At 44.8% G+C, this 26356-nt stretch overlaps 2 protein-coding genes across 8 annotated transcripts; both read right to left on the bottom strand.

Moving 5' to 3' along the window:
* Positions 1-372: 372 nt before the first annotated feature.
* Positions 373-7665, bottom strand: GOLPH3L (golgi phosphoprotein 3 like). Of its 7 annotated transcripts, XM_069794468.1 has the most exons (6): positions 7384-7401; positions 7237-7342; positions 6596-6790; positions 2347-2478; positions 2045-2159; positions 373-1532 (listed from the first exon to the last, which is right to left on the bottom strand). In XM_069794468.1, the coding sequence occupies exons 3-6, from the start codon at positions 6776-6778 to the stop codon at positions 1105-1107; spliced, it is 858 nt and encodes a 285-aa protein (XP_069650569.1). In that variant the 5' UTR covers positions 6779-6790; positions 7237-7342; positions 7384-7401; the 3' UTR covers positions 373-1104. The 7 variants fall into 7 exon arrangements, with proteins under 7 accessions (XP_069650569.1, XP_069650562.1, XP_069650563.1 ...); XM_069794461.1 differs by lacking the exons at positions 7237-7342; positions 7384-7401 and adding an exon at positions 7552-7665; XM_069794462.1 differs by lacking the exon at positions 7384-7401 and having other exon boundaries at positions 7237-7352.
* Positions 7666-9606: 1941 nt separating this feature from the next.
* Positions 9607-25157, bottom strand: HORMAD1 (HORMA domain containing 1). The gene is made up of 13 exons (XM_069795507.1): positions 25125-25157; positions 24600-24771; positions 24208-24271; positions 22531-22567; positions 22110-22130; positions 21983-22009; positions 21201-21268; positions 19116-19267; positions 18263-18519; positions 16851-16914; positions 13075-13151; positions 11702-11785; positions 9607-9738 (listed from the first exon to the last, which is right to left on the bottom strand). The coding sequence occupies exons 1-13, from the start codon at positions 25155-25157 to the stop codon at positions 9658-9660; spliced, it is 1137 nt and encodes a 378-aa protein (XP_069651608.1). The 3' UTR covers positions 9607-9657.
* Between the last annotated feature and the right edge of the window lie 1199 nt (positions 25158-26356).

Raw genomic sequence — 26356 nt, 5'->3', positions numbered from 1 at the left:
ATCCCGGGGTGATGGCACCTCGCCGGTGCCCCCCAGGCCCAAGGTGCCCCCCAGGCCGCACAAGAAGCGGGACGGGAGATGGCACGCGGCCCGGCTGCCTGCAGACCCCCGGCTGGGTGCAGGCAGGCAGCAGCAGCTGAGACCACCCGGCAAGTTCACGATGCAAGTGCCACCAGCACCTCTGGGAACCCGGAGGACCCCCTCTGCCATGCCAGAGCCCCTTCAGATGCAAACCCTGTTACCAGAACGGGCAGCTGCACCCACTGCAACTACAGAAGACGGATTTAAATACCCAGGACTCCCTCGGGCGGTAGAGAAATAACATTTAAATGAACTACAGGAGATTAAAGTGGTAGGGGAAGGGAGAACGAAGAAAAAGAAAAATTTTTTTTCACAGTTTAACTTTTCCTCTTACTAGAAGGAGCAGGTGTGCGACGGGGCACAGCCCAGGGCAGGGCTCCACGGTCTTTGCAGAGCTGCTCCTCAATGGCAACATGCACCGAGGGCTTTGGGCTGCCCTGTGCCAGCCCAGCATGGGGTGGTCCCAGCTGCCAGAACCCTCTGAACCAGACCCCTGCCTGCTCCCCTGGCCATACCATGTACCACGAGGACGTCAGCATGCTCCATAGGGGAATCTGTGCTGCCCGGGCAGCTCAGAGGCAAGACCTGTGTGTGGAACAGGGAGCCATAGAGATAGCCAGACAAGCCTGTGCACAGGGAGCACAGGCCGCTCCACAGCCCCATTTCTGCTGGGGTTTGGCCCATCTGAGTGGCTTGATTCCTGCATGCAGAGGCAGAGCTGAGCTCTGCCACCTCCCAGCTCTGCACTGGCCTGAGAAGGAAGCCTATGGGCAAGGAGCACTGGAAGGGGAGCAAAGAAGCACGGCCACCTCTCCCCAGAGGCACCAGTTTTTGGAGGAGTGCGAGACCTGCCCACACACGTGGGCTCTCACTCTCCCACCCCTGCCCGGGGGGGAGAGCAAAACCTCCTGGTCCCCCCAACCTGAGCCCACCCGCTGCTGCAGGAACTCCATGCCCCTATACACCTGGCTTCACATCGAGAGGGTGAGGCCACCCAGCTGGTTTGGGGGGTTCAGGGGCTTTTTAGGACTTATTGAAGGCTGCCAGGACAGCCCAGATCATCTCTGCGCCCCTGGCTTTGGCAGCTTCCACCTCAGGGTCCATATCGAGGAGGTCCTTGGTCCTGTTCATTGCCACATTGTACTTGTCATCTGCCAGGCTGGCAAAAACGTTCTCCAGTACATCTGAGGAGTGGGCCAACACGAGGAGAGCCAGAGTCCTGCGTTCCATGCGGTGGGGGTCGTTCACCCACCGCTCCAGCATGCTCTCCTGGAGCTTCTTCACCAAGCGCTGCTTCTCGGTGGCATTGCTGACAGGGTGGGTGGTCATGTCGAAGAGCAGGAAGTTCTGCTTCTCCGTGGTGAGGATGCCCTTCTCCACCAGCGCCTTGGCGATGCGCTCACGCACGTTCCTCAGCTGGTACTGCAGCTTGAAGGGGTTCCAGGTCTCCCCTGCAGGAGAGGAGACCCCGTTCAACGCTGGGGCAGCGACAGCTTTGCCACCCAACCCCAGTGCCCAGGCTGCTTCCAGCCCAGGACCATCTGTGCTCTCACAGACACCAGTCCCTGCTGCAGGAACCCTCCTTCCCCCCTTGGCCTGACTCTGACCCACTTCTCCCATCAGTCCAAGCTGGCAAAGCTCTCCATGGCCACAGGGCACAGCAGCCTGGGGCAGATCCCTTTGGAAAGCCCCTTCTATCCAGGACCTTGGACCCCAGACTCAGTGAAGACTCAGCATGAAGAAAGAGGCAATGGGGAGTGAGGTCCAAGTGTTCCACCAAGCTCCTAACAAAAAAGACCCAGAAAACCATTCTCTGCCCCTACATTCAGCCTTCCCCTGTTCTGCTGTCCATATCCTGCCCATCTCCAGTGAAGTGAGGGGATGACCAAGCCATGGAGAGGGGACAGGTGGCAGGGACAGGCCCTGAGGGAGCTGGGGAGATGGCGTCTCTAACTGGCCCTACCAGTGAGCAGCTCTATCCAGGTCTGCACCGTTTCTGCAGACTCCGTGGCCTTGATGTGTCGGAGGGTCTCATCCAGCAAGACATCACCAGTTGGCGCGTCTGACTTCAAGAGCACCTGGAAGGACAAAGTGGAAACATGGCGTAAGGCTGGATGCAGACCTACTGCTCCCTTCCTGAAGGAATGGCACCTGCCCTGGCGTGCAGCACTGCTTCAGCAAAGCTTACTGCCAGAGGGCTCAGCTGGAGTGGACAGAGCCCTGAAGCCCATCAGGCCCCCAGCCCAGCTCCTGCAGCACCTTCACCTTCCTCTCCAGCAGTCTCTTCTTCCTGATGGAGAGCGGCTCCAGGCGGATCCGGCCACGCAGAGCCAGCTCAATGAGGATACCACCTCGCAGGCCTGAAGAGATGCAGTCATTCCAGAAGGAGGTGTAGCCCTTGGAGAGAGGATGGACAGAAAGGGGAGAAGAGAGATGGGAAGGGGAACTCTACTGAGCCCTCCACCCCTCCTGGACAGCTCTGGCCCTGCCCAGGTGACTCTCCTAACTCCCATTAACAGCTCTGCCTCCCAGGCCAAAGGGAGAAAAGGACTTTCCCTACCAGGTGAAAAGTGCCTGGCAGCCCCAACTAACCCCCTCCCTGCCCAAAACCTCCCTGTAAACATTGAGCAATTCAGGCTGTGCCTTTCCCACTGCACCCACAACCATCCGGCACACCCCAGTGCTGGCCAGGCAGCTGCACCCAACCCTGGATCATAAAAAATCCAAACGAAAATGAGAAAAGTGGGGCCTTTTCCCCTGGCAAGCCCCTGGCCACAGGACATTGCTGCTGCCGTGAGGCTGCAACCAGCGACATGAGCTCTGCTCTGCCCTGCCTCAGCACCTGCTGCAGACATGCCCAGGGGAAACAGGAGGCAAAATCTGCTCTTCTCCTTGAAGAAAGCCCCCACGAGCTCCAGGTGTGCCCTGAGAGTCATTAGCTGTACGAAAAAAACGCTCATCAGTACTGTGAAGAAGAGTTTCCCTGCTACCCACAGCACCGTCCCACAGGGCACAGGCTGCAGCAAGCCCCTGTTCCCACCACAGGGCACAAGAGCTTCCCCAGTCCCTTGCTCAAATCCACCTGCAGACTTCTGCAAGAGATTTCCAGTCAGGGATGAAGGACAAGAAAATACATCCCACCTCTCCCCCCCAGAGTGGGCACCTTGGGACTGGGGTGCAGCAGTCTGGGTCCCACCAGCAGTGCAGCACTAGGACTACTGCCGACCAGATCTGCTTGGACTTGGCACATTCCACACCTGGCCCCAAGCCCTGTTCTCTGAGCCTGCCATGGGACAGGGTCCTCACCCCAAGAAGCACAAACTCCAAAATTGTTAAGGCATTCAGCAAAGCAACAGGAAGGTGCAGAGGTCTGGAAAGTATGACCCACAGGGAACCAGCAATTGAATCGGGGTTTTCAGTCCAGGGAAGAGAAGACAGAGGGAGAATAGGGTAAGGGGGGTCAGACACATAAAAGGCAGCAGCAGAATGGAAAGGAATGGCCAGTTCCCACTTCCACTGTGCATGGGACAGAGTCCTGGGCTAAAATTGTAGCCAGAGAGATTGGAGCTGGCACCAGGAAGAAATAACCATCTGGACAAGAAAGCCCAGGAACGATTTGCCCTTGGAGGGAGGGGGCAGGGAAGGGAAGTCTCTGTCCCTTGAGGTTTAAGAACGTTCAACTGATGCTTCTCGGGAGACAGATAACCTTGGCTTGAAGCAATGGGACAGCCTAGTCGACCTCTCCGTTCCCTTCTTCCACTCGTCTTTTATCCCCTGATTAGAACAAAGCCCAGTTGTTCCAGCCCAATGACTGCTGCATTGTGGCACAGACGCAAGGCAGCAGTCCTTGGATTTCAGGGCAAGCAGACAGCAGGCAGGGCTGCAAGGAGAGGCTTGTCCATGCAGGCAGCAGGGCTGGGAATGGGGCAGGTGCTGGGGTTTGAGATGGGCCCAACGGAAGGGTGAGCCAAGCAGGATGCAAAGTCACAATGTGCTTGTTTGCAGGGGGACGCCAATACACCAGAAACACTACAGCCCGTTCGTAACTCCCTTTTCGTTGCTCTTTTTCTCTGGAGGGAGTGGGTAGGAGGAGAGAAAGGGCAGGTCTAAAAGCTACCAGGAGTCTCCAGACAAAGCAACCTAACACACCCCGTTCCTAAGGAAAAAAGGCTGAAAATATGTAGCCCTCCTACATGGAAGTTTTTACAGTCTGCACAGGTCAACTCTTGTCCCCAGCGTGTCTGTTTATACAGTGCATCTGGATACCGGGTTGCTCAGCTTGCATAGCAGAGAACCATAAAAAAATGAAAATCTTTATTTGCTTTCTTCATTTCCTTGTGAGGAAAGACAAAGCAACCTTTCATCCCGCTCCTGCTGATTTCTGTCCATAGGAGACACACTGTTTTTTGCACTCGCCCTTTACAAACACGTTCTCCAGAAAAGGGTGTGGAGGTGGCTGAAAGTTTCAATTTACTGGGCTGGAAGGCACGTTACCCCTAGAAAATTTTAAGAGGTCTGAAATCAAACAAGTTGAAAGCTCCTGGGTTACTTTCAGCTTCTGGAATCAGACTGGTTACAAAAGCCAGGCTGGCGTGCAGCCAGTTTCTCCTAGGGGGACAGGCTGGTACTTAAAATAATGAAATTACAGTGTGACCTCATTGGATTTGGCTAAAATTGTCTTGTTTTTTTTTCCCAATCATCAAACCATGAATGAACAACAGGGCTGGGAAAACCCAGTACCTGGGAGCCCAGCTCACGGCCAGGCTACTGCTGCCTCTGGTGTTCTTTTTGAGATAGAGGAACACAGAAGGACAGAATGGGGAGACGGGGGTGGGGGGAGGAAAGTGTGACAAGTTTTCTTCATATGTGTTGTGCTCTCATAACTTCCAGGTGGCTGAAGGACCATTCCCAGGAATACGTTAACCAAGCCAAGAACGCTAAACATAGCCCAGGAAGAAAGCAGACCATGCCACACTCCTAGGCTGCTCTCAAATATTTGCTCCAAAATTATTTGCGTGATGTTCTCTTTACAGCCCTGCTCTCCTGTGTCACGGTCCACCCGACTCTTACATCCTGTTACTTCCTATTCAGCTCAGCAAGTCTTAGATCTTATCTGGGTTTGTTAAACAGGACAGCTACAAGCCTCTGTAACTCACACAACCCACATCTCTTCCCTGCCGGATCTGTGATTGTGGTCCACGTCAGAAGCCATGGCCTGAGCAGGTCTGTGTGAGAGCAAGGCACCAGCTCAGACTAACTCAGCAGTAGCAGGGCACTATGGAAAAAAAAGTTCAGGCACCTCACAGGGGCTTAATTTCAACCCAGAGAAACAGATAAAGAGAAGGTGGCCCATCTACCACAGCTTTGACAACCACAGCATCTCCTTTCCTCAGGGTGGGAGACAGGCTCAGAGGAAGAGTGCTCCTGGAGCTGAAAAATCTGTGTTTAAGGCTCTCCTCTCCCATTATCATCCCAAGAAGTACCTTGGGCAACTGGTTAGCTCTCCCTGGTCTAGATTTCCCCATCTGCTTGACAGGAATAGCAGCATCAGATTCCCCCAAAGAGATCAAGATGATGCATGCACTAAAGAAGACAAGGCATGCCAACACAGTAGATAAGAGCCAAGCAGCTCAGAGAACTCGACACAAGATGTCTTCTCCCTTCCCCCCAGCTCGTTCTAGGCAGAGTTGAGAAACAAGTTCCTACTGGCTGATAAGCACAAAACAATTCCATTTGACCAGAGTCCCTTTCCGGCAGAGAACAACTCCCTGAATATAACCAGCTGTGAAGTTTGTCCACTGCTGCCAAGGAAAGCCAGCACACATGAGTAAGACAAATGCCCAGCAGAGATTCCCATCCAGTCCCAACCCCCTCAAGCCTGGAGCTGCACGACGCCATTCCCACCCGGCTAAGGAAATTACCAGCCTGAAAACAGAGACGTGGCTCCTACCTCCTTTGCCATTGCTGTGTTCAGACCCATCCTGCACCTGCTTTCAACCCCCAGTCCAGCTGCCTTCTCTCACCTTGCCATCTTCTCTCAGAACCTGCCCCTGCCATTTTTCACACCAATTTTTAACAAAGTAGAAACAGTGCTCAGAGTGTCCCTGTGTATTGGATAAGAAAGTGCACTTGGGCTAGGGAAGAGGACATTTACCATCTGATGCACAAGGTGAGGCTCCTTTTACTCCACGTCTTTGACCCCATCAAAGAACAAACCCACCATTTTTCTGCAAATGGCAGTTGTGCAATACCATAAGGCACCCCTTGCCTCCAGCTGCTTCTTACAGTCCCTGTGGCAGGGCTGGTGGGACAGCACTTGCAAGCAATCACCACAGCTCAGTTTAAGCTACAGATGAAGGTGGTTTGCGCTAAGCAGGCAGGCTTTGTTGAACAGAATTCAGAGGAACTCGTACGATCCCTTCTGCTGCACACTGAGAACTTCACCTCCAGGTACACCAAGGCAGTGCTGCCACCGCTGCACATGCAGCTGTCGCAGACACCTGCCTTGCCTTACCTCCTTGTCCTTCAGCCCCAGGAGCAACACCTCCTCCATGAGCGTGAGGCGGATATCTTTGAAGTCGCCGGGATCATCGTCATTCAGGTCTCTGTCCGCAGGCGCATCTTCCTCACTGTCAGGCTTCTTGTCCAAGTTCCTTCCTGCCTCAGCACGCCGTCCTCGGTGCGTTAGCGTCGTCATCTCCCTCTCCGGCTGGGCACACAGAGAACAGAGGTCTGCCCTGTTTCTAAACACTATGGACTGCAACAGTGCTAAGCTCCAAGCCCCAAAACCCAGGCTCCAGGGAGGCACAGACAAGGACAAGGGACACTCGTCCCTTCTACCCAGGAATTTTCAGCTCACCCCTCCCAGGATGGCCGTACAAGAGTCACTGATAGTGAGCGGCTGTTCGTTCGTTGCCTGAGACGCTGGAGGAGATGAATGTACATTCAAGGAGATCAGGGCAGATCTGAGCCACAGCCGAGTCCTTGCACCCAAGGGACCTCCCGACCGTGCGCCCACAACAGAGACGAGGTCCCGCACCCACACGGGACGTGGGACACCCGGCTCGGTTCCAGGGCGATGCAGAAGCAGCGCCTGCCTTGGCACGGCTCTTTCCCACCTCCCCCCGGGGCGACCCGCTCGCGGGTGACACTCGCCTTTTCACGGACGTTATAACGAGCTGCACACTCGGGTTCGCGCTCCCACGCTGCCAACCCCGAACCTCCCGCGAGCACCCCACAGCCCACGCACCAGTAACAAGATCTCACAACTTTTCCCCTGCGAAATGTGCAAAAAACCAAGACCTCACAACTTTTCCCCTGCGAAATGTGCAAAAACAGCAAGCGGGGCCGGGGGGCGACGGGGACACGGCCGTGCCCTCGTGTGTCCGTCCGTCCGTCCGTCCGTCCCCCGAGAGTTTCAGGGCTGAGAAACAAACCCCTTGTTTTGGTTCATGTTTCCCCCGACCTTACCCCTGCCCGGCGGGTCCTTCTCAAACCGCCCCCGCTCCTCCCCCGGCGATCGAACTTCGGGGCCACGGACAGGAAAAGCTTCCTGCCGGCCTCGGCGGCTTCCTCCGCTCCGGGGACCCCGCCCCGCCCGCGGCGACGGCGAATGGGAGCCCGCCCGGCCGGCAGCCTCCAATGAGCGCGGCCAGCGGCCGGGGGTGGGACCGCCCCTCCTCCTCCTGGGGAGGAAGGCGGCGCGACCGGAGGGGCTGCCGGCCCCGACCCCCCCCCCCGCACCCCGCCGCTTTGCACGCGGAGCCGGGCGAGGGGGCGGCAGGACGGGGCAGCTCTCGGCTGTGGAGTCGCAGAACGGTTTGGGGTGGAAGAACCTTAAAGATCATCGAGTTCCACCCCCCCTGCCATGGCGGAGGGGGCACCTTCCACTAGAGCAGGCTGCTCAGAGCCCCATCCAGCCTGGCCTTGAACACTGCCAGGGAAGGGGCATCCACAGCCTCTGCGGGCAGCCTGCTCCAGTGCCTCACCACCCTCATCGTAAAACATCTCTTCCTTACATCTAATATAAATCTACCCTCTTTCAGTGTAAAGCCATTACCCCTTGTCCTGGTAAAATGTCCCTCTCCAGCCCCTTTGTAGGCCCCTTTAGGTGCTGGCAGGCTGCTGTAAGGTCTCCCCAGAAGCTTCTCTTCTCCAGGCTGAACAACCCCAACTCTCTCAGCCTATAGAAATAAATGCGTTAATCGACAGTCACACAGCCAAGCTCATTGAACCAGCCCAAGGCACCAGCAGTCCTCACCAATTAAATCCCAGGGATCCGTTTCAATGCGATGATCCCAAGAGAAACCCGCATCCTCGGCAAGTGCCTGCCCCGCACAGCTGCTTCTACCAACAAGCCCCGTTTCAACTTTTTTTGCCAAATTCGCTCTTGCCTCACTCCGACCTGCTGCCCACACACCCCTGCTCTGATCATCCCATACAGGGTCAGCCCCAGAGAACCAGCAGCTGGAACAAGACCAAGGAGCCGCGGCCTACAGATCTAGAGCTCCCAAGTATTACCCGCATTTCATTAAAGCCCCCAAACGTATGCACGCCAATCCACGCTGTAAAGAAATACACAGCAACTAAATGTTAACATTGTTTTAACTGAGGGATGATAAAAAGACATTCTTAAGTTAGAAGTCAGAAATGTCAAGAAATGTTCAGCTATTCCCACCTAAAGACAGCAGCAGCTCTTTGCCATGCAGAAACAGCTTCAGTCCAATTCATTTACAGCACAGGAAAAATTAACATTTTTTTGTTAGAAAAAGAAATGGCCCCATGTCCAACTTCTGCAATTAATCATTTTAAGTACATGTGGGTTCTTCAAATAATCTCACAGATGCCTGCCACAGATTAAGACTTTGTAATTACATATGTTTTATCACAGCTGTACAGAAATTCCTGTATATCACAGGAATATCACAGCATTCTGGCATGAAATATGTAATTCAAGGTATGAAGAATGTTTGGTTTTTTACAAACTGGTCTGCTGCCTTCAGTCTGGAAGAAATGCAAAGAATCAAGCCCCCCTAACTGTCCCAGTAGTAAAAGCAAAAAATATAATATTGCTGTAACTGACAACAGAGCCCTCCTCAACCTGCCATGTAAAGCTCTAGAAATTAACCCAAGACTTGAGGGGTTTTGTGCCCCATAAGGCAGGTTCTGGACAAGGAGTTCCTCAGCTTTTTGAAATACAGCCCAAAGTTACTGATGAAACCTTGTGTTGTGGGTGATGAACATTACACAATCACCATCAGGATTTAAAAACACTATAAGCAGGGAGTCAAAACCTCCCAAGTCACCTTTGTTAACAGAAATTTTCTCAATTACATCAGTAGTCAGGTACCTTCTCTCTTTCCTGATGAGGTGCGACCTCCTATAAAAAATAAGTTCTGATTTCTTCAGCTGGGCTTCTCGACAGATTTTCTTTCCTTAAAATACCCTCCATTTTGACTACAAATAGAACAGAAAATATCCCCAAAAGATATTTAAATATGAACATTCACATTAAACAACAAAATGGAAGTGGTACGGAGAAGAACTCTATAAACAAACAGCAGGGGAGATGGCTATCTAAAACTGCTCCTTTGGTTCACTGATCTTTCTCCTTTTTGGCAGCACATCTTGACTAGATGAGAGCTCAAACTGATGAACCTGCCAAGGGAAAATAAATACTCCATTACACGTTGCCACACAGCACAGACCATGGCTTGCTCCGTAGCATTAGCAAGTTTAACACAGAAAAAGCCCACCCCAAACAAGACAGCTGTGTGATGCATCGAGAGCTGCATGTCAACTATCTGGCTCAACCTTGCTATTACCTGGTCCCTGCCCAGAGGTGCTAAGCCTGGAGTAACATCTGGATATTTTTTTCTGGCAGAATTGACCCTCCCTCCAAATTACTGAAGGAGGGCTGGGATGTATTTATACTGTAAGGGCAGGACCTCCTGTGTGTCACAGCTTCAAGAGAACATAATGAAGGCTGTTCCCCCTCCACTGAGGCAACACACCTGAAGTTCAATTCCATGGGCAGCTGAGACCGAACACAGTGGCCCCAACTCCAGACAGTGCAGAGCCAGGTGGCACCAGGAGGGCTCTGCACAACAGCCAAGTGCCCCGTACCAACGGGAGAGGGGGCTCAGCACCAGACAGGCTTGCCTTACTGAGTTTAATCCCATTATTTCTGACTTGCACATGTGTGAAAAGATGACATTTAGCCTTTAACTCTGCAGTGCTTTTGATCATTTAAAAGCACAGCTGCTTTTTAGCTCTGCTGTGCTTTGAATTCTAGTATTAAGTTCCATTAACAAAACCTTTTTTTAAAAGAAAGATACAGTGATAGTGAGCATACAGAATGATGTCCTCTCCCCCCATCCCCACCCCCATCAGTGAACAACATAAAAAATACTGCATATGACCCTGGGTTGGAAATTAAAAAAACCTGTATTCGGCAGTAAGCAGTACTTTACAAAAAGACTGAATCTACTAGTTCTATACTCTGAATTTAACATCTCCGCTTCATGAATTTGCTGCAAACTGACAGCCCTTTTTGCATGCAGCTTTCACACACAGATATTTTTAAGACACAGACCAATTTCTCTTCTGGATTTCTTTAGAACATTCTGCTGAGGAATGAATTTTGCATGGTCCCAAGCTTGATTTCCATCAGCCTTTACAGAAATAAGGCAACTATTAGTTTAGGAGAAAACTATTGGCAACAATTGAGCCGTACATTATGAATCCTTAACACAACTGCTGCGCTAAAAATTAATGAAGCGCTTTTCTGAGCAGGGACAGGAAGGGTATGATTTTCCTTCGCAGACATGTAATTTCCCCTCCTGACTCTAAATGAAGAGCACTTACTAGAATGGTAGTATTCACCCCACAGCTTTTTCTGAGAAGAACCTACCAGTAACCCTGAACATTCACAAGTAACAGAGATGTTGAGGTCTTGTGAAGGCCCCCCAGAGCCTCACAAAGCTGAGGCTACCAAGCTGAGTTGGTAAAGGCAGCAGAAACACACAGATGGGGGCCCCCAATGCCATCCTCAAAGGCCAAATTCCACCCTGAAGACAACTTCCCATCCACCTGTGCAAGGCTGGAAGAATTTGGCTCCCCACAAGTAGCATCCACTACAAGACTTATCTGCTGCAATGTGATTAAGCAAAGAAATAGCGGATTTTTCTTGGTATTAGTGAGTCATAGAGCTGAGGTTAAAATTTTGGCCTTGTATTTTCCAAGCAAAATCATTAGCAAGCGTACTGTACACTGATCTGGGGGATCTCTGCTGGCACACACTCCTATCGACAGTGGATTAAACCAGGGGGAATTTGGCTAAACACATTATCAAGAAGATATAGATCAATCCTAATCAATCTTTCTCAACCTGTGTTAACAACATCCACACTCAGCTTTTAACTCTTTGGAACCAAATTTTTTTAGACACTAAGAATCCAGATGTGTTGAATTTAATGGGAATTTTAGAAGTGATGAGAATTTCATTCTGTCAACATGAAATGTATTAAAGCTTAGAGTTTTATTCACTGTTTGGAACAGAAAAAGGCTTAAAGAAGAACAGAAATAGAAAGAACAGAACTAGAGAAAAAACAGTACTAACAGTGCTGGTTTGAAATATCTTTCCACTTCTTGTCCTGCTCTCTGAGACATTAAGGTCAGACGTCCTGCTTGCCAAATGATCAACCTAAAATCACAAAATAGATGTGGCCTTGTAACAGCATGTCGTGGTTTAACCCCAGCCAGCAACTAAGCACCACGCAGCCACTCACTCACTCCCCCCCATCCAGTGGGATGGGGGAGAAAATCAGGAAAAGAAGTAAAACTCCTGGGTTGAGATAAGAATGGTTTAATAGAACAGAAAAGAAGAAACTAGTAATGATAATGATAACACTAATAAAATGACAACAGTAGTAATAAAAGGATTGAAATGTACAAATGATGCCCAGGGCAATTGCTCACCACCCGCCGACCGACACCCAGCTAGTCCCCGAGTGGCAAAATCCCTGCCCCCCACTTCCCAGTTCCTAAACTAGATGGGACGTCCCATGGTATGGAATACACTGTTGGCCAGTTTGGGTCAGGTGCCCTGGCTAGGCATGAGAAGCTGAAAAATCCTTGACTATAGTCTAAACACTACTGAGCAACGACTGAAAACATCAGTGTTATCAACATTCTTCACATACTGAACTCAAAACATAGCACTGTACCAGCTACTAGGAAGACAGTTAACTCTATCCCAGCTGAAACCAGGACACAGCAGTAAAAAAATATATATTAGAGGCTAGAGCAGGGTTCAGTGCCGTAGCGTGCAAAGAGCTCTGGTTTTGCTCACCACAGCATCTGAGCTGAAATTTAAATACAGGAACATACCCATTGAAGTCAACAGCACTATTTACAGCTGAATGTGTCAAAGAGCCCTGACAGATGAAAGCATCAGTTATTTTTATACGGTAAGTCACTCACAGTTACCTAGGGCTATCCCATTTTAAGAAATCTTACGGACCTATGTTTGAAGTAGTCCTCCACATTTAAATTGTACCATTTTGCTATATGCAAGGAATATAGCCTGAGTTTTAAGTCTGAGTAATAAACCTGCCTTTTAAGTTTTCATCAACCTTTAAACAAATTCTGGTCTGTCAGAATTAGCAGAGAAATTTCTATTAGGCAGAGTGTTTAGTTATGGCAGTTCATAAACATGGAAATTACGTTTCCATTTCTCTTAATAACAGTCAGACCATCTGTTTGGTTTGAAGACTGTACCACAGAGGAACAGCCTTTTGTTATTGCTTTTGATTGCTTTAAAATATTGGTTTTTGTAAAACACCAATAAGTAAAATGTAAAGGCATTTCATTACTGAAAATACTGACTGTGTTAAATAAACCTTTAGCAGATTACCTATTAATCACTCAAAGTAGGGAAGAAGCTTCACAAAAGCTTTAGTACAAGTTTAAGACAGAGTGCAGTTTTCATACCTGCGGATTAGAAACATATAGATTCTGGTTCCCTCCAGCCTTTGTAACTTCATCTTCTTCACATGTTAAATTTGGTTCTATAAAAGAGTTAAATAATAAAGCGCACTGTTGACAACACACTAGCAGCCTCTTAACACTGATGTTTTGCCACAAGGAACACATGCACTTGCAGGGAACAGGTGCTTCAAAAGGGCTCTAACTCTCTATGTGCAAGCAAGTCATTAACGCCACCAAGCATTACACTCTCTTACATATTTAATTCAGTGATTTCCTATCACAACTTCCTATGACAGGCATGCAAGAGATGCAGATGCTAGGTAGTACAGATTTACACACAGGGCTCTTTGGAAGAGTGGGCTTGATCCCTGAACTCATATGTACACTGTACTGCTAAAGGCTCACCTACATTGGGATTTGCTTCCAAGTAAGAAGCCTCATGAGCTCATTTTGCACTGCAGAATGGGCAAATGGCTCTGCGGGGCCACTCTGGCACAGCTTCTGCATATTCTGAACCCACTGCCAGCAGGCAGCTCCCATTTGTAACCCAACCACACACAACTGAGCAACTTTGGCTGCAGTTCCTGTAGCTACAGTTCTCTTGTCACTGCCTGCAGCTGCATGAACAGGCCACGAAGAATGAGCAGTCAGTTCTGGAGATTTTTTTTTTGTTGCTGTTGTTTCTAATCCATACTGTTTTTTTCTAGTATACAGATTTAAGCATAAACTGGTTCAAGATGACTGTGGTTAAGCTGTGGAAATGACTGAAGAATTTCAGGGTGACAAATGCATTTTCCTGTGTCTTGTAGTTCCTGCAAATAAAACATGATACCAACTCCACAAGACAAGCAATTCACTGCATTTTTGCGTGGTTTTGGAACTTCCATGAATTTCTAAAAGCACCAGATACAGCTTTATGTGGTTATTCCAGTTCTGCAGCCTACTAGCATTGTCAAGATAAGCACGCTGATCTACACATACCGTTTCCTACACATTTCCATGATCATTTTTGAACAGCATGGAAATGTTAGCTGTTTTTGCAAAGTTGCATGTTTTATTTCTGAAAAAACACAGCCAACATTAATGTCACTATTTAAATATGCAGCGCAGCCTGTTCAGTGTTGGGCTTGAATGACAGGACACTCCAATCCATTCTAAAAATATAAAATACAGCCTCAACTTGCTTTGTCCAGCTGCCTCCGCAAGCACTCAAGACACCATGGTAGCCCCAACAAACTGCTAGTCTTGTTTGGGTTGGGAGGACCAAAAGCCTCAGCGCTGACACAGTTGCCACTTTTATAGTTATGTGGAAAGCAATGTGTCTGGAAGTTTTTATGGAAAATTGGTGTTTCTGAAGTCTGCAGAACCAGAGTTATATTTCAAAGCAGATGCAACTTTAGGGAAATGCATTAAGAAGAGTGAACAGAGCAAGCAGCAGCGCTAATGGGCACTTCTAGGAGTGCCATATATTCATTAGCTCCACAGAAACCTCTACAACTGCTACAGAAAAAAAAAAAAAGCATTTTACATTGGCTTCTCATCCAAATAAAGGGTTGCACCCCCCACCCCCAGTTTTAGTCATAAAGCTTGTTTTTTTACTTCAGTCTTGAGAACTGTGTTCCTTTAACTATCCTATTTTACATCAGCATATCAGAGCATTTCTGAGCATACTCATCTACATCATCTCTACTTAATCTTCTCCCAAAAAGGGCACTTAGTTCCTCTTTTCATCTTTCTTTGGTATGTATGAAATGCTTTATGTGCAGCAAAAGGGTACCAGTATTGTCTGGATGCTTCCTATATAGCATCTCCAAGATGAGCAGATCAACAAGCAGCAATTCATTCTTCTGTTCGTTTGGTAGCAAAGTTCAATCTTGGAGTCCCTGGGCTATCTTGGGGAATCTGAAGATAAATCCTCTTCTGCTTTTCCTCCCAGTTTCTCTAAAATCTTAAAGGGAAGCTTCTGCTCACAGAGATCCCTGAGGACAGAGTTTGCTGTCTCATGTCTTGAATTGGAGATGGTCTGGGTCCACATCTTGGAGCGCCGATTAAAAAAAAAAAAAAAAAAAAAAAAACCAAAAAAAGAGTGGAATGCTTCCAGGGCATATTTCTGGTAGGAGCTGCAGTCAGGATGGTATAGTCAGGGCAGTTATTTTATTGGCACTTCTGCATTCAGAGCTTACAGTGGAGGACACTTATATGATTGTAAGTAAACAGCACAGAAACTATCTATTTATAAAGGCTAAGAAAAATCCGATGAGAGGTGCTGCTGTTTTTCATCAGAAAGGATAAGCAGGTACTTCCTAATGTCCTGCATAGTGGGAAGGGCATAACTGTTTATTTGATAACAAGGGAGAAGGCAGCTTTGCCTTGCAGTGTTAAGAGTCCTCAGAGTGCTTCCAAAACATAAAATTATTTGTACTCTCTGCAGAACTCTCAGTTCAATTGCTTATTGAAATTGTCATATGATTTTTTTTTTTTTTTTTTTAAGTAAAACAGAAGTAAATGTTTTTGGTACCTTTTTGAGAAGTGCTGCCTGATAGGCTTCCAGCTGGAATTTGCTTTTTGCTGCTACTCACATTGTTTGTGTCGCTTTACATTGACAGATTTTACAGTGTTAGGGTTTTACTTGAGGAAACTCAGTTTGCCAAGATTCATGCCAACAAAAATGCTTTGCTAGAACTTGTACCTATTAAAACTAAAGTTAAAAATGTTCACTCTCAATTATCAAAATGCTCCATGTATGCAGTAAGAGAAAAGGGCAGACAGGTCCAGAGTAAGCTGTGAAAGTAAGCAGCTAGAAAAGGCACAAAAATAGCCAGCAGCACAGACATAATCATACAGTCATTCATAAAACAAAACATATTTTGAGATGAAGCTACTGATTCTATCAGAAATAACACACCACAGTAATGAACAACTTCCTTTTTACAGAAGAACATGCATCATATGTATAGGTATTTTTACATGGGTATCATTCAGTCTATCGCAACATAAAAACTCTTCTGTGTACACAAGCCCCGACAGTCTCAACTCCTCCACAACCACACAGATTGAAGCATGTATACATTGCAGAATCAGACCATGGTCCTACCACAGTCAGAGCTTAAGGAAAAAAGGTGGCTAAAAGTTGTATTTCTGCTAAACTTACTTAGTGGCTGAAGCTGTGAGGATATAGTTGTATTTCTGCTAAACTTACTTAGTGGCTGAAGCTGTGAGGATATAGTTGTATTTCTGCTAAACTTACTTAGTGGCTGAAGCTGTGAGGATATAGTTGTATTTCTGCTAAACTTACTTAGTGGCTGAAGCTGTGAGGATATAGTCCAAACAGCTGCGATTTAAAGAAAAATAGACCTGGACCACTTTTTGAACAGAGAATTCTGCTTCTCAAATCTGCAATAATGAACTCAAGAGCAAAACACCTCTGCAAGCTTTATGTGGAAATTAAATACGTTAGTAGAACAAAAGCAACAATAATAATAGAAAAATCAAACAGCAAAATTAGTTTCTAAATATTTGACCCATTAAATTTAGCTTATCTGATAAAATGGATTGAAAGATCAGATTTTTAGAACATAAACATGCAAATGTGCATTTGATAACCAAACGCTTCACAGAACAAAGCCACACTAGAAAATAAAAGCATAGCAATGTATGTGAAGAAAATAGAATGTAAATTTTAATATAGGGGTCTATGTCAGAAAATTGAGTTTTGGTTTTAGAAAGATCAGGAAAAAGAGGCACAAACTGAAGACTTGAAAAATATATGTAAACGTTACCTTGAGTTTCTGAAATACGTACATTATTCTTATCTTCTACTTTATTATCCAAGACAAGACCTTCCTAGATTAAGAAAAAGGTCTATCACTTACTGAAGACAAATAAGGAAGAGGGTTTGTACTCAGATGCTTAGGACCAGAGCTTTAGATGGATTCTGAGTGGAACAAACTGTATTGAAATAATTGAAACTGACATGGAATGTACAAACTAGCTCAGCATTATTTAGTTATTAATGCAAGCGCATATTTAATTCAACTACCAAGAAAAACATCTGTAAAAAATACTAAAATTGTAACAATTGATATTGAAAGAATACTATCAGCGCATCAATTACCACCTTCCTATTGCCTGTGAAACAGCAATTCAGAGGCACATGCAGATTTAGAGGGCCAAGGGGTTTATTTCCATCTCATAATCTACAGGCTTCCCTACCAATGCTAACTGAGGAAACTCAGTTTGCCAAGATTCATGCCAACAAAAATGCTTTGCTAGAACTTGTACCTATTAAAACTAAAGTTAAAAATGTTCACTCTCAATTATCAAAATGCTCCATGTATGCAGTAAGAGAAAAGGGCAGACAGGTCCAGAGTAAGCTGTGAAAGGAAGCAGCCAAAGGCCTTGAAGCTCTGCCTCCATCTCACCTATGAACAGTATAGATCAGCACACATATTTGCAGTTTCTAACATGACTAAAGGTATTTGCTGCCAGCCTGAACTGACCCCAGAAATCTATGCCTCCAATTGCTGAAGCCTGCACAAACACAGTCCAAAGAGCCATCTCAGGCGCTCTACCATCAGCAGGAGGATGCACAAGTCTGTCACGCACTCGTGCCTTCAGCAAGCTTCGCTTTGTCCTTTTTTCTAGGCCAATTTCCCCAGGGAAAAATCCCAATACAGAATTGGGTTTGTTTTAACTTTACCTGTGGCATTACTAGCTGTATGTGCACTGCCATACAAGAGGATTCCACAGCAAATTTATTGCCAGTCAAAACTGCCTGGCTGCAGCAGCTCACTTGGGACTAGTATGGGACAGCTCCAGGGAGGTTTCACCTGTGTCCTGTGCGTGGAGCTGAACAAATGGCACCTGTCCCCACAGCACGAAGCTGCCCCTCTGCTTCTCACCCTGCTGCTCCTCTCTAGTCTCGCAGAGACATGACTACTAACAATGCTGCTGCTGCCAGACATTATGTGGATACACTTGTTCAATACTGCTTTAAGAATGACAGATTGCTAACTAGAGCAGTAAAATTAAAGCGAAAATGTATTGAAGACATATTGTCTTGCTTAAATATATCTGGAAACACAGTTTTTTATTGATGTTATAGTAAGACATGCAGTAAAACAATGGCCCTTTTCTAGACTATAAATCGCAAAAAATTTCAACAAGCTACATAAAACATTTGCGCTCTTACATTCATGTCCTGGTTCTCTTCTTCTGGATCATCTCTGTCCACTCTGAGCACGTGGAGAGGCACATTAGTCTCTCCATGCTTTAGGATGCTTTTATCAACATTTTCCATTCGTTGTTTTTCAGTTGTAACTTTAACTTTCAGCATATGAAAAGGTGTTGGCACTTCACCCACATTCAGATACATAGGCTCTCCCTCAAATATCACCCCCTCACATTCACCCTCCTTAAAACCAGGAGGTTGGTAATCAGACGGTGTAACTGCAGAAAAGAATTCATTAAATGTGTTAGACTGAAACACATTCTTGTAAAATTAAGTTTAACTTGTGCAGCAAAAAGACTCTTTTCCCCTTTAAAAAAAGTTGTGTGGGGGGAGGGGAATAATCAATATTCAACTTGTAGTAAATTAAGTTCTTTTTCCCCTACTCAACAGGCAAAGCCCAATTAACGCTATTTGAAACAGTTTATACATGCAAAGAGATGAGCTAGAAGCTCTGATTTTTCATTATATAGCAATAATACATTCTGAAAGCAGAGCTAGACTTTTAAATAGTCACCTAAACTAGAACTAGTCTGGCAAACATGTTACATCCTAACATAATCAGGAACACTTGATTTGTTTTTAAAACACACTGAAATCCTTGATCCAATGAAGTCACTGACAAGATTGTGTTCCCATAACAAGATCAAATCTATTCCCGTTGGATTTTAGAAATTGTCATGAGAAACAGAGACATGCAAAATAACATCATTTAACAGGTCCCAGCAACCATAGAGACTATCCATTAAAACATTTTGTTGAATTGTTTTCAAAGTCTGAACACAGTTGATAAATCTAGATAATATGGAAATACTACCTTCATCGTAATAAAACAGCTTCATAGTCAGGAAAACATCATTTGGTAATGGACTCAGGTTTTGCATCAGAATATAAATCTTGCGAATGAGGAGGACACTTGCTTTCCTGGTGTCTGCACAGGTGATCGTGGAATCATTCCTTTTATTCTTACTAAAAACAGACAAAGTATTCAGATTTTTTTTTTTTTATACAGAGTAAGCTGCTTCTAGTATTGACAGATGACTGCTTAACAGACTATGAGTGTTAGAAGCAGACATCACATTTATTGCCTAAAGTCTGAGATTACATGCACTGCAATTCCTAATACTGAATGACCTGCATGTTCTCTGCCCCTTGGAAGATCAAATCCTGAGCCAGGGACATCATGATAGCATTATGGTTCAGCAGCTGTGACCAACTACTGTATTTTACATTACACAATGCCTAAAAAACACCCAATCGGAAAGAAAGAAAAAAGTAGATACTTTTCAAAGCCCCAGTTCTGAGAAGTCTTACATACTTGCTTTCCCTTAAATAAAAAAAGTAACAGTATTGACTTTGACAAGAATGGTTACTGATAAAAAAATGCATGTCTAAGTGACTCTTGGCATTCTGACATTTCCATGCTCCTGTTCTGCCAGCAGGTGACCCAAATCCTACCTTACTGCCACTAAAAATGCTCCCCCTCTACTCCCCTGCTCCTCACAGCCACACAGCTTAGAGTGGCACCCGAGGACCTGAACAGCCAGTGCAAGGCAAGCAACTGTGAGTTATTTCATTGGGTAACCCTGTCTTTTGGAATCATACCCTTAAACTGTGATGGTTTCAAATGTCTCACCCCTCTGCAGATGGTTATCTCCTTCCCTGCAGGGTGTCAGAGAAGCAGGCTTATGCCTTATATTTCCAAATTAGTCTGGCATGAATTTATGCTAATACACTAAGGAAAACTGGTGTGGCCAAGAGTCACATTCCCTTCCACCAGTGTTTTTTACGCGACTTACAACCTCTTTCAGAGATAAGTAACTAAATGCAGCCCAAGGGACCTAGGTCTGCAGGACTGCAGCCTTTCTTCTTTTTTTTTCTTTTTTTTTTTTTTAATTTAAAAAGCATTTTATGCAGGAAGAAAGCTGGGAGAAGTTTGTTAGGTATGAACTTGCTACATTTTGACTGTCTTTAAATAAGTCATTTCCTTGCAGCTGTGACTGACCAATAAACCCCTACAACAGAAGACTCAGTGGAGGTGGGCAAGGGTGATGTGCCCATGAAGCTCAGGGAGTAACGCAGGCCATCAAAGCTGTTGCAAAGAAAGCTGACTTTATCTCAACACACAGGGGACCTGACCATGGCCTTCATTTTAGATAAATAGCTATGTCAGTTGAGTGGATTAACTACTATCACAGCTGAGTGGATCAAATGGTGGTGTACATGTTTCTCCCCAAGTTCATTAGAAGTGCATGAATGTCTGCTTGAGTTAGCCAGACCAGTATGGGGGGAGTGAATATGTGGCTCAGTCCAGAGTATAAGAACTAAACAACTAATAGAACTCTGAAGAGAGCAACGGGCTGGAGCTGGCTTCAACCCATGTATTCCTTCCCTGTGACTGGGGATGCCCCATGTCATGACCGTGAATGTATTATAGAGACCAGTAATGGGAATCACATTGGTATCATGATTGAACTGTGTATTGCAATAGCTATGCTTTGATAAGCATAGCTTACATTTGTATTGCATTTTCAGTGTATTTTGTATCAACTCTGCTAAATGAGAAATCCCATGTAACATCAAGTATCTTCAGATAAGTAAATCTGATATGAAACATTTCACCCTCCACTCATGGAATATCTTAAAAAACCTGATCAGAGAGTATTGGACTCTGACACTAAGAATCACCTTTTGAGTGGATATTTAAAAATATGACCATAATCTCACAAAACGATTCATTGTATTTTAAGTCTAAGCTAATAGCGTAGGTTGATAAAATTAGTCTTAAGATCCAGAATTAAAAAAGGAAACACCAAACAGATAAAATCCAAAGCTTTTACGTTCAGGTGTATGGAAATGGACTGTAAAACTACAGAGCAAAGTAAAATCACAGCGACAGTACCTGCTGAAATCCAGGAGTGGCCCATTGTGGGTGTACTTGAATTTGAAGTGGTAACATTCTGTAACTGTCTGCAAACAAGTCCAGTAATTATTAAAACTATCAGCTGTCAAGCAAACTACTACTGCTGCTGCTTCTGTCTAGTAATCTATTAACCTTGCATTTAAAGAAAATAATGATAGCCCAACTCCTGTCTGATCCACTTACATGCACTGAATACAGCTTTCTAATGCTGTAACAATTAACAGTATTAATGTATATAATTGTCATCAAATAAAAATTATGATCTACATTATTTTCCAGGAATCACCATGATAAAATATTTTGAAACATCAGCTTATGTTTTCAGAATGAAATACTCATTCAAATTTTAGTCACTACAAAAATGTTTCACACATGTAACAGACATAGTGACACCCAGTGGTCAGTTAAAACATACCGCGTTTTTCACAAAGAAGTTCCATAAATTTGTTATACAGAGTTAGGACGATGCATCTTTACAGGCATTTAACTCTGCAACAACACTTTGGGTTTCTTGTACTGGCCTGAGAATAACCTGACACTAGATATTCAAAGGCAATTCACTATGTGGCAATTCTGATTAGCTCTAGTGATTCTTACATTAGATATTAAGATTTTTTTTTTTTTTTTATAATGTGACACTCTTGCTTGTATACACGGTCATGACATGGGGCATCCCCAGTCACAGGGAAGGAATACATGGGTTGAAGCCAGCTCCAGCCCATTGCTCTCTTCACACCAGTAAAATATTCTAGCAGATTTACCTGAGGATCTTCTGGATTGGTATAGACCTGTATTTTTAAAGTAAAGAGAGGAAACAGAGTAAGAACTGTACATATCTTTAAGCATCTACCTTAAAAAATGTGTACCTTAGTTTTGAAAGATACTTACTGCCAGGACAATCATTCTCAGCTGTCAGAAACATAATTAGAGAAAGAAAAAGAACATTAAATGCATTCCATAGCCCATTTCTGCTTACTAAACTGTTTTGTTTCTCTAGCTCTGGAAAGCAATATAGACAACTAAGGCCTGTTTCAAGAAAAACCTCTTCATACGCTTAACTCTTTATCTGTTTAAGAAAGGACTTCCTCAACTGGCAGAAGCAAATGCCTACGTATCCCTGACTTTAAGTATTTTTGTTTACAAAGAATATTATCCTGAAGTGTCTGTGCATCCCACATTGTAGCTAACTGTTTTAACATATTAAAGCACAGCCATTCCCAAATCCTATAATTACACTGGCAGCCAATGGACTTATATAAATGAATAATTCAATACATTTAAAATAGCTAAATTGTATTGGAAGACTTACGTATTTCTTCTGCAAGGCATCATAGCATCCTAACATCCTGCAAAAATCAAATCATATTGTCCATCTACTACTAATTTCCATTTGCTTTGCTTCTGACTACATAAAAGTCCCCCAAAAATGAAATTTTTGCTTAGCCTTCTTAATATTATGTTACAGCAATAAATAAGATAGAATAATGGAATAAGTATTATTAGTAGTGATACAAGTGATGACTATCTTTGTAACACCAAATCATCCTAACTTCTTTGCAGAATAAGTAAAAATATAATCTGTAAGTAATTTATCAATAAAAACATAATGCAGTTGTACACCTACCCTTTTCAAACACCTTCTAACACATGTATTCATTAATCAGTTTACAAATAAGTGCTTCAGCTGAACACCATCATCTCTGAAGCACAAAGGAGTGTTACTGCCTTTATTTAGATGTTGCAATTTGCTTTTTATATAACATGTAAACAACAGTCAAACAGTGAACCAAAACTTACCCTAATTTTTTCCTAACATTTCTTTTGAATATAGTCAACAAGCAAAAATTGTTTTTGGTGTGTACACAATGCTGAGTTAAGAAAGGCTACTCACCTGTAAGCTCCAAAAAGGTAGCACACACCCTTTCCACAAAAACCAGAGAGCTTTTCCTTGTCAGCATCCACAGGCTGCCAGACCACTGCCCTTGCTAATGTTTGATGCATGAGGGTAAGGTGGAATGCACTTGGCACCGCTTCAGTTTCCTCTACTACAGAAGATCAATTAAGAAATTCCAGGTAACAGTAAAGGAAGCCTTTTTACCCCCTCTCTCTCAGTGACAGCACGTGGACAAAGAGCGGATGACTAATTTCACCTTTAACATCAGAACTCAGACCTACATCTCTGAACACCTCAACACTGACAGTGGCTGCAAACCCCCTCTCCTGAATGCAGCATCATTTCTAATGCCTTACCTTGTACTACAACTGGTAAAAGTGTGAAAAGAACAAAGATTACTTTTATAGAGACAACAAAAAATAGGAATGTGTATATAAGGCAAAGGTCTTATATAGTCTTTTCTAAACAACAAGGAAAGCAGCCATGAACAAATCTCACAGTTATTGTGAGCAGAAAGAAAATCAAAATAAATACCTCTAGTCCCAAATGACATACTTACACTCAACTGCGTGAATGTACAAGCAGATAGACTATCATTTCCAGACACAACTCTGCCTTTGAATATAAAGGCCAACAGTACTGCTTTCTTATACAAGTCTGAGAGCAAGACCTTTAAATTCAAAATGCAAAATGGTAACACTGCATCTCCTGTTCAACTAGAGAGGAACTACTGGTTAGATTTCTGCATTTACATGCACCCTTGAGCACACATATACACCCACAGAAACTAAACGTAAAGTATAATCATTCTGTAAACAAAGATTTGTGCTTTAGTAAGCACCAAGTTGTAAGCCTTTCTAGAAACATGACTGTACAAGTCAATTACATCTCTACTGAAAACACACACATTTTGACTTTCCATTTAAAAAAAAATTGTCAACGTAATAAATACCATGCACTAAAAGCACTGCCTGAGCAGTTGTTCACTCACAGCAAGTGAACTTTTTTCTTTGTATCTGCAAGCAGCCAGAAAGGTATCTTTCAAAACTGACACACTATGGAAGTGTTGTATAGGCACTGTAATTAACATACCATTTCACCAGCTGAGTAGAGCCAGGACAGTTCTTGTCTTCCCTCAGAATTTTGACACAGACATCTCAAAAAAAGAATATATGCATACATATTTACTTAGGACAAAATGAAACTACATTGCTAAGAAAGTGAAGTTCATTCCCTAAAAGTATATATCAAAAGCAGACTAAAATTAACATTACCAACAGGTGCAGGCATAGTTTTGATGAGTTAGCATCACCACTATCTAACAAAATTCAACGATGAATGTATTAGTGAAGTTTCCATTACAATCATTGAAAATGGCTATTATCTTTAGTTAAGAAGACCAAGTGGCTTTAAAAACACTCAGTAACTTCTTAACAACCCTATGACAACAGATTTTGCAAAGAATCATGAAAACAGCCTGTTACCATCCATGTATCTTGTTCCATAGGCACTTTCAGGAAAAATTCCTCTCAGATATGTAATGCAGGATACTGCTACTGCCAGGAGCCTCTTCACTAGCATCAGGGATTGCTGTTCAGTAGATATTTTGTTAGGAAATACAACTGCACTCTGAAAGTTAAAGAAAAGAATTAATATCTGTCCACAACAAGAAACCTGTACAGTCTACAATCTGGTACAATGCCTGCTTAACATTTTAAATTAATTGAAAAGTATGATTTTCATCATTTATAAAGTTAAGCATATTACTAACACTTGGTGTAACTGTATTTTTAGGACATTGCTGATTTCTACCAAGTGCATGACCATGAGTTCAGACTCAAACTATTTTGCTATTAAGCATCTTTATTCATAGTTAAAAGACTGAATTAGCCCGTAATTTCCAAGTGAAGAAATAATACACAGCAGCTGGGTGCACTATTTCAGTTAAAATCCACTGACTTTTCCAATTCAAATAATATACTGTGCTGAAACACACAAGAAAATCATACCACACAATTCCTTTGCTTCTGAGCAGTTGCCATTTTGCAGATACTCTTCTGTCTGTTAATAAAACATCTGTATTAACACATGTATGACCACCATTCACAAGTGCATGTGAGCCCAGACTGTAGCTATTCAGCTTTAACAAGTCAGTACCTGAACCTACAAACACTTCCTGCACAATTAATCTGTATCAGTTCAAACAAACCCCATAATTTAAAGGAAACAGAGCAGGATTGTTCACCTAATCACCACCAGCACAGGCCTTCCCCAAGGTTGCAGTATGTGCCACTTAGAATATTGTGTGCCTATTTATATGAAACATGAGCCTTTGAAAGCAATGCTCTGAAGCACTAACTAGCACCCAGCCTAACAGATTTTCAAAGGACCCTAAGAGGTTCCCCACATTTAAGTCACCTCCAGCCAAAGCTGAGCCATCACCTTAACACCTCCAAACTTGGGTTGGTTTTTCTCTGTAATTTAAGTGAGTATTGGAGAAAGAGACCCCTCTCCAGCTATTCTTTTTGTTGAGCCATGTTTTCATTAAGCCTTCAACCCTCAGCACAGTGTGCCTGACTCCACAAGACAAGCTTTCCCCACCATCTGTAAAAATGAACTGCATCCATGCCTAAGGACATGGAAAATTCCTTTCCTAAGCAGGAGGTCGGCACTGGACCACGCAGGAACTGAGCTGCCCCTCAGCTGAGCCTCCACAAACCCACTTGATCTCAGTACATGGCTGAGCTCAGCACTTTTGAGAGAAATGCAGAAACAGAGGAGCCCCTTCCCAGCACTATCACCCCTAGAAAATGAGAACCTGCCTCCTCAAGGTATAAAGGCCACCCACAAACTGAGACAAAAGGCAAGAACAGCAGGAGCAGGGCCAAAACACCACAGAAGGTGAGGAACCAGACACAACCCTCAAGCCCGAGAACAACACTACCGCACAGACACAAGCCTGCCTGGCCGCTCACCCTCTGGCACTGGCGGGCGCGGCCTCTGCTCGCCCCACCTCCTCCGCACGGCAAGGGGCCGTGTGCAAACGTCGGGACAGGGCTCGCCCTGCGGCACGCACTGCGATGGGCCGTGCGCAGCGCTGCCGCGCGAAGCGCCTGTCTTTCCTCACAGGAAAATGGAGGGGAGTTTGGCGCGAAGTTGGGTTTTAATCTAACCTACGCGCGCGGATTAAAGCAATGCATTGCCACACTTAGCTCTTTAGCCCAACTAAATACAAAAGTGA

Source organism: Haliaeetus albicilla, chromosome 10, assembly GCF_947461875.1.
Source record: "Haliaeetus albicilla chromosome 10, bHalAlb1.1, whole genome shotgun sequence".
NCBI classification, from domain to species: domain Eukaryota; kingdom Metazoa; phylum Chordata; class Aves; order Accipitriformes; family Accipitridae; genus Haliaeetus; species Haliaeetus albicilla.
Note: the sequence above shows the minus strand (reverse complement) of the source record. Positions and strands in the feature narration are given on the sequence as shown.

Excerpts from the sequence above, each read along its gene's own strand:
- GOLPH3L (XM_069794461.1), bottom strand. The coding sequence starts at position 6,778 with ATGACGACGCTAACGCACCGAGGACGGCGTGCTGAGGCAGGAAGGAAC. Across the intron at positions 2,160-2,346 it reads AGAGACTGCTGGAGAGGAAG|GTGCTCTTGAAGTCAGACGC; the intron begins GTGAAGGTGCTG and ends TTGTCCTTCCAG. Across the intron at positions 1,533-2,044 it reads CTGGATAGAGCTGCTCACTG|GGGAGACCTGGAACCCCTTC; the intron begins GTAGGGCCAGTT and ends CCTCTCCTGCAG.
- HORMAD1 (XM_069795507.1), bottom strand. The coding sequence starts at position 25,157 with ATGGCAACTGCTCAGAAGCAAAGGAATTGTGTG. Across the intron at positions 18,520-19,115 it reads GCTGTTTTATTACGATGAAG|TTACACCGTCTGATTACCAA; the intron begins GTAGTATTTCCA and ends TCTTTTCTGCAG. Across the intron at positions 16,915-18,262 it reads AAGAGAACCAGGACATGAAT|GAAGGTCTTGTCTTGGATAA; the intron begins GTAAGAGCGCAA and ends TTCTTAATCTAG.